The 11,851-nt window shown below is 43.9% G+C and overlaps 1 protein-coding gene and 1 long non-coding RNA gene across 2 annotated transcripts in view; both read left to right on the forward strand.

The window, feature by feature from the left end:
* The first annotated feature begins 217 nt into the window (after nt 1-217).
* LOC120497488 lies at nt 218-4,394 on the forward strand. Its single transcript, XR_005626517.1, has 3 exons — nt 218-622; nt 3,441-3,532; nt 4,293-4,394. It is a non-coding gene; the product is annotated as an uncharacterized LOC120497488 (long non-coding RNA).
* Nucleotides 4,395-11,259: 6,865 nt separating this feature from the next.
* Nucleotides 11,260-11,851, forward strand: part of BEND4 (BEN domain containing 4) — a 28,033-nt gene continuing 27,441 nt past the window's right edge. Inside the window, 2 exon segments of the mRNA XM_039699116.1 lie at nt 11,260-11,578; nt 11,581-11,685. Of these exon segments, the coding sequence (XP_039555050.1) occupies nt 11,314-11,578; nt 11,581-11,685 (370 nt within the window). The 5' untranslated portion in view covers nt 11,260-11,313.

Raw genomic sequence — 11,851 nt, forward strand, 5'->3', positions numbered from 1 at the left:
GTGCCCAAGCATAGCCAAGGTTTCATTACATTGCCTGTATCCCATCTTCCACCAGCAACTGAAAAGAAACTGCCTTGCCCCATCAGACTGCTGGCTCAGGTGTGTAGACTTTTCAGAGTGCTGGGAAGTCACACAGCTGTGAAAGATTCCCTGTTGCAGGCACCTTTAAACTTGCTGCACCCATGGGTTTGCCATCACAGCAACTCTTCTAGCTCAAATGTCTTTGTGCTGTATTCCTGTGATATTGTCATCTGCAAGGCAGGTGCAAAATCCTGCCCATAGCAAGGCACAAGTGTAATGGGAACAGGCACTGGAGACACATCTTGGTAAACAGAGCTGCTTGCAACCTTGTTAGCCCTTCCGGACAGCTGTCCTCCACAGACCTGGCCCTGGATGGAATATCAGCCAGCAGAGATGAGTTTTTAGTACCTCCAGGATTATTTTGGAAAGAAATTCTCTTTACAAGATGGGAAGAGTCCACAGAGAACTCATACAGGTCCCCACGGATGGACTGTGAGCAGAGCAAGGCTGCCATGCTCTCCAGAGACAGTAGCTGCTGGTAGCTGGGTCTCTCACAGAATTAAAAGATTGATGGCTTCTTCTCTATCCATTCAGTGGAATGGTGAGTCCACAGTTTGAAAGAAAAAAAAGAGAAATATTGTAGAAAATTAAACAGAGACACAAGGATTGTTTACAATCTCTGCATTAAAGATGTGCAATGGGATGAAGAGATACCTTTCTCAGTGCTGAGGGTGTTGTGCAGAGACTTGTTGCAGTGCAGAGTGTTTATACAATGCTTGTATTTTATACCCCACACATAAATGGCAAAACAACACCCTCCCCAAATAAGTAATGACCTTTTTTTTCAGAATACAGGTAAGTAAGGGGACAGATGTATATGGTCAACCCTTTATTTTATGTCCTAAAAATGAGATTGTAATTCCTCTCACACTTACTTTTCCTCTCTGCTTGAAAATCCTATTGTATGAGTCACTGTCACATGGCAGATGTAAACATCAGGCTTGGCTTTCCTCACATACAGAAAGCTCCTCCCTCAATAAAAACTGAACAGCTTTCTTTATTTTGCCTCACCCAGATATAATCTTGAGGTGTTACATATCGATCTAGATTACAGAAAGTTACAGACGTTTTACAAAATACAAAAATGAAGAATTCAGGTCTTTTGAAGTGAAAACTGACACTGTTTTTATGTTGCTTTATCTGCAAAGGCATGGAAAGCCTTAGACTTCAGAGGGTGTAAAAATCATCACTCACATGTTTGGTAAAGTATCTTTAATTTCCTAAAAATAACATTTGTATATGCTAAATCTTCTAATTGTAGATTGTTTGGTGTTAATTATACATAATACCTTGCTATCTGTCAAGATTTCATCAAAATCTAATTCCCAGAACTAATAATTCATGATCTTCAATTATGTAAAATACTGACTTCTAGTCCAACGAAGAGTGAAATAACAAACCTTAAACCTTCAGTGGAGCAACACTCTCACTTCAGGCCTGTCAGGGAGTAAAGGAAGGACTGCTCTGCACTTTGGGAAGAGAAAGGACTATTTCTTTTGTAACCTAGTGAGTTTTTAGCAACAATTGTTTAAAGAACCTCATTAGCATAAGAAAAAGGCTCTTGGTAAAAATGAATTAGCAGTCACAGTGCAGGTGAAGGAGGCAGATAATATATGCAAGGTAAATGGAATAAATAGTGAATGTGGTCGATCACATGGCTGTCATCTCCACCTGATTTCTGTCTGACACACACTTCCATGTCACAGGAAAACAGCCCCATTTCAGTTTTGTGCTTCATGCGGGAGCACAGCCTGTACCTGGAGAGTGTGTCAACTCCTGTGTCCCTTTGGGCATCTCTGCTCCAGAGCTCCCAGGGTTGCTCACTATCACTGGCTGGCCCAAGAGCACTCCATCCCATCCAGCAGAGGGTTGTAACAATCCCACAATCAGTACCTGTCACTAGAGTCAGGGAGAGGAGGCTCTGAGGTGCAGATATGTATGCCTCAAACTGAGAAACATCGTGGAAGATTCAGCTGTCCTCTGCCAAAACACCCAGTTCTACAGTTCTAAGGTAAGATCCTGCTTGAGTTTGGAGTAGTGAACAGGAATGGAGTCTTACAGGGACAGTCCTGCAAAAATTTTAGGCTAGGTTATTGGTGTGTACAGAAGCATCACAGAAGAAAGAGCAGCTCTGAGGATGGGGTTTGCAGCTGGTAAACAGACCAAGGAGTCACATTCACCTCTCCTTTCCTTGTGGCAGGGATCCCAAACGTTGGGTGTTACTGTCATCATTGTCCTTATTAGTCTGTATGGAAACACTGGTCACTGTGGTGCTTTCAAAGTGTGGCTAGCACTGGTTGTTTGGAGAAAGAACAGATTAAATGAGCCCTTCACAGGTAGATCCTCCCAGCCCCTGGTCACCCACAATTAATGACTTCTTGGCATGGGCAGTGTACCTCTAGCTCACATGTAACAGTCAGCAACAGCCCTATGGTCTATACATTTCTCTTTTGGATTCATTGTAGTTTGGATCTTCTCCGAGTCTACGGTGCTGAGTCCATGTGTATGGCATGTAAAATAAATGTGTTCTAAACTTGCTAGTTGAATGAATGTTCCCCAGCTTTCACAGTTAAGGAGTACTGAATCATCACTCTTCCCTCACCCTCCCTACACCACGCATCCTTTTATAATCCCTTGTTATAACTCTTTCCAGGTGTCCCTTCTCCAGACTGACAAGTCCATGTTTATTTGAAGTCTTTTTGTATGAAGGTGAAGCTGAAGCCTCCCTAATGCACCTCACACTTTGAAAAATGAAAAAAATGTAGATATTATACTGTATAATCTGAGAAATAATATTTGATCATGTAATTAGACTGTATCATAGGCAAATGCTCTAGGGAACAGAGTTAATGTTGCATGTACAACCTTAATTTTATTTCTTGACTTTTAAATGCCGAACTAGGCAACTTTAACATTTTCTTAATGCAATTTTTGTATGGAATATTATATAGGCTATTACATATGCATGCATCTTGAAATCTGGAATACATTAGGCTGTAGCACACAGACTGTGGCACGCACATCTGTGTACTAGATGTCAGCACAAGTCTTGAGTGGCACCAGCTCAAAATTACACAGGTCATTTCAGAGTGGTGGTCTCAGTGTTTTTGAGTGTCACTGTCCTGTTGTTTATTTGGTATTTCTGTAAGTCTTACACAGGAGCGTTACAGAGAATTAGCTTGAGTAGTACTTTTTTAAATGGATTGATGATACTTTTCACAACCTCCTTTTTACAAAGCTAGCCTTATCTGAATATTTAGGCTTCAGCAGCTTAAGAGAAAAAGTATGTCCTCAGAAGCTTTAATAATTATGAAAATGTCAGAGAATACTATAAAAACATGAAATAATTTTCCAAACAGAATGACACCATGGCTTTACTTCCTGATCTCTGCAGACCTCCCTGGGTATGAAGACAGTACAATCGAAAGCTAAGAATTTCCCCTTTCAAGTGGTAAGTGTAAGAAGTCCTTTTCTAGCTACAAAGGGCTATAAGATGACTGACTTCAAGGCTGACTTGTAAAGGATTAGACACTGTCCTTTCTCCATCTTGTTCCACACTGTAATGTCAGGGTATCTCTGAAGCTATATGACAATTTTAGAGGTTAGAAGAAACCTTTTGCAAAGACAGAGTACTGAAAAAACTGCAGGGTAGACACTTGGATAAACCAGAATATAGGAATGATTGATGTATCTCATCTAAATAATTCAATATTCAATCATCAAATAAAAAATAAAACATACCATACATGTATTGTCATGAATTTGTGACACAAAGTGTACCGTTGGAAATGGGGTTTTATTTCCCTGGTCAAAGACACATAATACATGTCAGCATTACAAAAGTTTAATATCATATGACAAGAGCAAGATATCTACTGTCTTTGGAGGTTACTCTTGAAGAATGTCACCATGGACTGGATGGAATATACCACTAATAAATCACAGCAATGTTCTTCCAATAGACTAAGTGATTTTTGAAAAGGGCAAAAAAAAATCAAATAACATATTCAGCTAACAGGATTTGATCAGCCGATCATCTAGTGAATATTAAAAGAGCTGATCTGATGAATAAATTATTCAGTGGAAGAAGGCAAAATTAACAAATTATGTATTTGCTGAACAACAGCTAAACCATTCAGCATATATATAATTAAATATTTATTCATACATATTTATAAATAGTTCTTACACTTTTTTTTTGTTTCATCCAGGTGAATAAAAACTCTCAGCTCTTTTTTTTCTTTCTTCTGAAGAAAGTGGAAAAGCCTGTCTTCAGAAGGCTTGATCTCAGGTCAGCATCTCATTGAAGCCAGCTTCATTTGCATTTTTAATCTATGTAAGTGAACATGTGAAATCTTAAATGTGTGTCAGGTTTTTAATATTTAGCTTTCCAGTTTTCTGGAGGCAAGTGTATATGTTTGCAAATCTGCAATTGTAAAGAAAGAAAGGCTATGTCAGTGTTCATGCTTTGGTTAGATGTACTGGGGCAGTACAGCTGCCTTTTTTGATACTTGGGTTTTCCAGGAGCCACAGTATCTTGCTTTCATACCTATATCTGACTAGGAAACTACAATTTCTTTGGAAATCATGGTGTACTCCACCATTAATAGAGCTGACCAGAGAGGATTTTTTCCTAGCAAAAGAAAATTACAGTAACCATAGTATTAAAAAGTAAAAGTGATTGAAGAAGTACAGAGACAAAAAAAAAAAAAAAGAAACAAAAACCCACCAGCTTTTTTTTTCTTAACAAGCTAAATTCTACATAAGTGAAATGGTTGTTTGTAGAGGGACAGCAAGAAATGCTTCCTTGAAGAGACACTCATCTATCAGCTTGGAAGATTTTAATAAGTTGTTAAATATTATTCCAAATTAAAATAATGTAAATTATCTAAATTCTGATCTCATCTAGTCTACCTAAGGATGGCAGAACCAGCATCAAACCCAGTAGATACTTTCAAGGAGAGAGGCTGATAGAAGGCTTCCTCAATTTTAAATTAAGATTCAGAGAAAGAGCATTAGCTAAAGTTAATTCTCACCTCTCTGTTGGTATCAATGGGCAAGTTCTTCTGTTGTAGGCCACAAACTCACTGCTACATAGCAAAGAAACAAGAATATAATAATGAGGATGCTCAGGATATAAAGAGATTCTCATGACAGTATAATCACAAAAGTAAAGTTGATGGACACTCAGGGTATTCTCATATTATTTTCTGAGACAACCTCACACATCTCATCTTTTTTTTTTCCCAGATCCTTTATATTTAAACAAGTAAAAGCATACACTTTCACAGAACATTACTTATTTGAAGGGCTGTTCTGAGATCATCTCTGGATGACTTTTGGTAGCAACTGCTCTGTGTCTGGAGAGCCAGAGGTGGGTGATGCATCAGAAGAACTCCAGCCTCTGCAAACACAGCATCTGTGCGTTTACCCTTCAGCAAACGTGGTTTCACCTATTTTTTTTCCTAAGCAAATGTAGCTTGTTGTGGACACATTCCCACACATAAAGATTTACATGGCAATGGAACTCCTTCTCACATGAAACTGCAGTAGTCTCCTGACCCTACTTCCAGAAAATTTTGCCTGTATTTGCTGTTGTTTTTTTTTTTTTTTCTATTTCTTTTAATATGGAATTCAATTCAATTTATGGATCAAAGTTTTCGGAACCTCTCACAACTGAGCCATTTTGTGATGCACTAGTCAGGGTGCAACTGAGGTCTCAGGAAACTCCAGGTTTTGCCCATCACTTTCTTCTTTTCTAAGAAATTATTTTGCCCCCAGCTTTTTAGGACCTCCCACGGGATTACTAGTGCTGCTTCTACATGATTACTAATGTAGAGGAAGTCCTTCATTTCAGTTCCATGAAGTGGTTGAACTCTGAATTTAAGGATGCAGAGAAGCTGTTGTCATCGTTTCAAGTAAGTCTTAGGGGCTGCCTGAAAATGGGATAGCGATGAAGGGAAATGCAGGGAAGAATTTGTATCCTTCTGTTCCTAGGCTCTCTTTAAAGTTGGGAAAGACATCTAATACAAGCTGAAGGCTTATTTCAGCAAAGAATCATGCCTTTCCCATGTCTCCATCACTGTTGGTATCTTCAGGCCCATGTTTTTTGTCAGATTAAGCTGAGTTGACTCTCTGCTCAGTAGGCACCACAAGGATGATCATGTGTATCCTGTTGTGCTTAAACCACAGTCAGGTTCCCCATCTTGATCAGTTTAAGGAAGATTCTACTTCCAGCTGTTTTCCTCTGTCCATCCCATCAGTGTTTTCATTGTAACTGATGTGCACAGCTTGCTTGACAAAATTTGACTATATTTTTTGTACAGCCACCAAGCTGTGTGAGTGCTGGGCCCAAGTGTAACACTTCAGTGCAAAATATCAGTGAAGTCTCTGCTTGGGGAAATCAGCCTTTTCTACTCTACTCAGCCTTTCTAACTGGGTTCTAGCTCAGTGACTTCTGACCTGTAAGGATCACCTTTTTGCAGGCCTGGGCAACAGTGCCTGAGGGGCAGGGACCAGCGAGAGTCGCTCAGGTTTAGTCAGGAAGCTGGGTCCCAGCCTGTGGAGCAGCAGCTCTGCCTTTAGGTGTGCAGCCAGCAGACCTCCCAATATGCTGGTCTCAAAATGCCAAGTGTGCAAAATGAGCACTAAGCATTGCAAAGAGCAGCTATGCAATATAGAGCAACTCTACATTATACGGTGATGGCCAAGACCAAGAGAAAGCACCAGCAAGCTTGGGCAAGGGCTAGGGAAAGAGCTAATGTTCCAGAGAGGCGAAGCTGTTCTAGAATGCTCCAACACAGACAGTGAAGATTTTTTAGGGCAGATGGAAGTTTGGACTGTGTTGTGTCATTCCTTTTATTCATGATGTATTTCTAAAAAACGCTCAGCAACAAGTATCCTATACTGTTTCTCCCTGCTTGAAACTGCTTTATGTAAGCTATCTTTAATTAAAACAAGCTTTTTCATGTGTCCACAATTGATTCCTTAAAATATTAATATTTTTCCCTACATTGGGTATCAGAGCCATTACTTTTTCCTGTGTATCCTTTAACTATATTTAAATAATTCATTTATCCATTTTCCAGCCCTCAGGGAGACTTGGGGTTTCTTTTACACCATGTGATCCCATTTAAAACAGAGGTTATTTCGTCTTCCTAAAGTTATAGGATATTTTCTATCTTTCCAGTGTTTACTAAGCATAAGAAACCAGTTAGCAACCATTTTATTAAGACACAAATGTAGCGTGGAAATATGTGTCTGCCTGTGTATAAATGCCCTTTCCACTGCTCATCAATTTTTTACTAATTAGAAAGACAAAAATATTTTAAAACCAATTAATGTCACTGAGAAACATTCCAGTAATTCTCAAAATACAATGTAACCATGATAGATACATTTCAATTATTTCAAAGCGTGTTTGCAGAGCAATGAGTAAGCGTAAGGGAAAAGAAGAGGCTAAAAGCTGCACTGCTTGGCTCATGAATCTCTGACATAGGATGTGGATTAAGGTTTAAGTGAGACCAGCAGTTCACATTCTCCCTCAAAAAGCCCCTGAGTCACCTGATTAAAGTGCAACCTTGACAAATATGCACAGCGTTGTCTCTCACAGTTGGAATCACCAAAGAGGCTAAAAACAGCACCGTGCACTGCATAATCTCTAACCTCAGGGGACAACAAAAACAGAGAATTGCTGTGTCAATCTCATTTCCTTGTTAGGCTCATTATCATAAATGCGGGCCTTTGGTTTTGAATGCTACACTTCAATAAGATTTACCTATCAACTGCTGCCGAAATATTGAATTCCACAGTCATCTTTTCCTTTTGATGCTTTCCCTTTTGTTTCTTTATCCATAAACATGAGCAACTGAGCTAAGCTTAAATTAACTAGCCGGGGTTAAATGTTTAGGGCAGCAAATTATGGCTAGCCTGCCTGCAGAGTGGTTTAGATTACAGAGGAGAGTTGCCAATCTCAGCTCTCATCATACACTCCAAACGTGCAGAGCAATATTGGCAGTTCATGGCCAAATCCTGCATGCTTTAGCTATCACAGGAGCACTGCTCCCATGAATAAGTGGAGCAAGATTTAGCCCCTGCTCGGAAGATAGGGATGAATCACACTTTTATTCTTTGAGTACCTCACAGTACCTTCAACACAGATGTGTTCAGTGATTGATGGCCTGTGTCTAGATTGGGTATTTTTCTATATACTGACAAATATTCTCTTTGCTATGATTTCTAGGAGCAGAGGAGTGTATACTGCAGCTATGTTGGGTTTCTTGCTTTTCATTGTGCCTGTTGTCTTTGTTTTGATTAGGTTTTTTACCGAGGGTCAGCTACTTCCCATAATTTTTCCACTTAGAGTGCTCTGCAATAATCCTGTTACAGATCTCCAGCCCTTAGTGTCAGTGAAACAGTGAAAACTTGAATCAGTAAACAGGTAGGGAAAGACACAACCTTCTTTTCAGGGTCAACTCCCAAGTCATGCCACAGTCTAAGGGAAATGAAGGTGTTTGGCTTTCTGAAAATGAGCTGCTGATATCAGCTAAGAGTTTCGGGCTTTTTTAGTTTATCAAGGTAAAGGCTATGTGTTAACTGTTTTCATCCAGTGTGCAACCAATCTGGGTCTGTAATTCAGAGTTAAATGTTTGGTTAATAATAATTTCATGACTACATGCTGAGACCACAGGGGAGCAGTAGGCTGTGCCACAGGGAGCAGCCATGGAAAAGGGCAGCCCAAAATGCTCACAGCAGGTACAGCAGCATTTTCCCCTACTTGGAGATCATCACTTCACCAGCCTGCCTCTTTGCCAGTCCAAAGGCACGTAGTCCTCCTGCAAGAATGGCTGCATGCCTGTACAGAGCTCAGGAGCAAAATGGGGTTTCCTTATAAAAGGGCATTCCACAAAGGAAAAGGTGGGACCACCAGGGTTAAACACTTTTATATCACAGGACTGAGCTGCAGGAACCCATCAGATTAGCCACAACACCAGAGTCCCTCATCTGAAACTCAGGGAAAAACATAAAAGGAAAGGTGGGGAGACAGCCACAGATTTTTTAGGTATACATACCCAAAAGAATCGCTGAGAGCAAACCAGGGGGAAAGCCAAGCTTTCCTAAAAGCAGCTAAAGTGATATTTTGATAGTGATGGGCACTGTCAAAAACCTCAGCAGAACGAAATTCAGTGCATATTCCATTTTCCTCACAGATGAGGTCCCCATATCATTTCAGTGGCTTTGAGCCCCATTGACTCCAAACTTGCTGCTCTCTTCCTGTCCCTGGAGAGCCAGCATCTGCCCAGTGACCTGCCTGGACCCTGGCAGAGGTAGCTGGTAGAGAGGGCAGCTTGGAGGACATGACCTGTCACTCCAGGTTTTCTCTGTCTGTACGAGGCTCCTGTTAGGCAAGGATTGTCCCTTCCACAAGGAGCTCAGGGGTAGGCATCTACACCAAAGAGTAGTGAACTCTATGAATGTAGTTGACACCTGAGAAAGTAATTTTGGGCTGTTTATTTGAATCTAACTTTTAGGAGCCTAATACTAACCTTATACAATTTTAGTACTGACCTCCAATAGCTGCTGAGGCAGAGGCCAGTTAGATGAGACAAGGTAGAGGACATATTTAATTTCTGAGTAGGAACAGTTTTTCTCACACATTTTTCCAGTCTTTGTTTTGCATTACAGTACAATTTTCTTTTTTCTTTTTTTTTTTTTTTAAAGCACAAGTGAGCAGACTCAAGCAGGAAACAAAGAGACTTATGATTGATTTTGCTTAGGTAAAACAGCGATTTCTATCACACTAGCCTTTACTTGATGCTTTTGGCTGCTACAAGGAATTGATTTACTCTGCTTGTCATAAAAATCAAAACCAAAGCCAGCCCAGCTCCTGGTACACCCTGCATGAAAAGAATGCCTGGCCGGCAGAACTTAACTCCACTCTTCTGCAGTAGATGGGCAGGAGTTAATTACCATCAGCAAAGGGTTGCATTTCGTTACCAGTAAGACCAACTCTGACTGAATTAAAAAAGCTGAAATGGGAGAGCGATGACCACAATAAGTGGCCAAAATTCCACGTGATGAGAGGAATGATTTCCCACTGCCGACATTTAAATACAGCTAAGGTGTTCTGCAATTTTACTTCCACAAGCCAGAGGGTTTATTGTAATCCTGATAAATTATAGCAACAGAAGCAGGCGAGAAGTGGGACAGAAGAAGGGAAATGGTAATGCAAAATATAAAATTGCTTGGCAGAAAAGAATGGAGAGAGCAAGCGAGCAGTTTGTTATCGTTTATTTTTCTTCAACATATCATTCGGTTTCAGCTGTCTCCCATCTCACCCAGATCTCCACCATTTCTCAGAAACGTCTTTCGATGGCATCTCATTCTCCTCCTGTCTTTCACCATCGCTTCATTATTTCTTAACTGTCCCTGAAAGGGCCCGGGCAGGCGACAGGGGGAAAGTGAGCCGGGGACGCGGGACCAGCCTGCGCCCCACGCGTCCGCCGCATTTAAGCGGTTTGCAAAAAGCGGGCGGGGGGCGTTGCAAATAATGTTAAATGTGATTAATCTCCCGGATTCCTGGAAATCTGACATGCATGAGTTACAGCGAAACCTCTTTTATTTCGCCATGAAATGCTTTTGCATAATGAGAAAGAAAATGTCCTCTGTGCCCTAATCAACTCTGACAGGTCCTGGACTCCCAAATACTTTTATTTATGGCATTATTTATTTCACCCCCGATAACCGGGGAGGCGGGCCCGCGGCTCGCTCCGTGCGGGGAGAGGAGGGGAGGGAGGGAGGGAGAGCGGGAGGGATGCCCGGCGGGCGGCGGGGCTCCGCGCCCGCCCGAGGGGACACAAAGTTTTCGCGGGGCCGTCGCTCGGCGGGGCGGGCCGGTCTCGCAGCCCGCGGCCCCCTCGGGCCCGGCGGGGGCAGGGGGGTCCCGGAGCCGCTCGGACCCTCGGGCAGCTCACCTGCCCCGCGGGGGGGGCCGGGGGCGGCGGCGGCCCCGCCAGCGCCCGCCTCCGCGCCCCGCTGCCATTAGCAGAGATTACCCTAAACACTTGCCGGTCGCCGCCCGTCTCCCTCCAGGCATTGGCGCGGCCGCCTGTCAATCAGGCCGGCCCCCCGCCGCGCCGGGGCTCCGCCGTGCCACAGAGACGAGCCGCGGCGGCGGCAGACACAGCCCCGGAGCGGGGCCGCGCCGCGCCGCGCCGGGGGAGGCGGCGGAGGATGGAGGAGGAGATGCAGCCGGCGGAGGAGGGGCCCAGCACCCCCAAAATCTACAAGCAGCGGGGTCCCTACAGCGTCCTGAAGACCTTCCCCGGGAAGCGGGCGGCGCTGGCCAAGCGCTATGAGAGACCCACCATGGTGGAGGTGCCCCGCGGGCGCGGAGCGGGGCAGCCCTTCCCGCACGCCGCCGAGCCGCTGCCCTACGCGCCGCACGGCCCCTTCCCCAACGGGCCCGCCCGCCCCGGCGCTGCCCCCGGCGCTGCCCAGGCGCCCAGGGCCACCCCCGCCCGCCGCCGCCAGCCCCGAGCTCCTCGGGCCGCTACGGCCCCTGCCCGGCGGTGGCGGGGGGCGGCGGCGCGGAGCTGAGCGCAGGTACCCGCAACTCCTCTCTCTCCTCCGCGCAACTTCGCGGGGCACTTTGCAGCAGGCGGCGGCGGGATGGGGGCTGCGGGCTCCGCCGCCGACGCGCGCAGCCCTCTCCGGGGCGGCTGGCGGGGTGCCCCCCTCGGGGCCGGGTGCGGCGGGGACGGGCCGGGCT

The sequence above is a fragment of the Passer montanus genome, unplaced genomic scaffold (assembly GCF_014805655.1).
Source record: "Passer montanus isolate IOZ18808 unplaced genomic scaffold, ASM1480565v1 scaffold13, whole genome shotgun sequence".
NCBI lineage: Eukaryota > Metazoa > Chordata > Aves > Passeriformes > Passeridae > Passer > Passer montanus.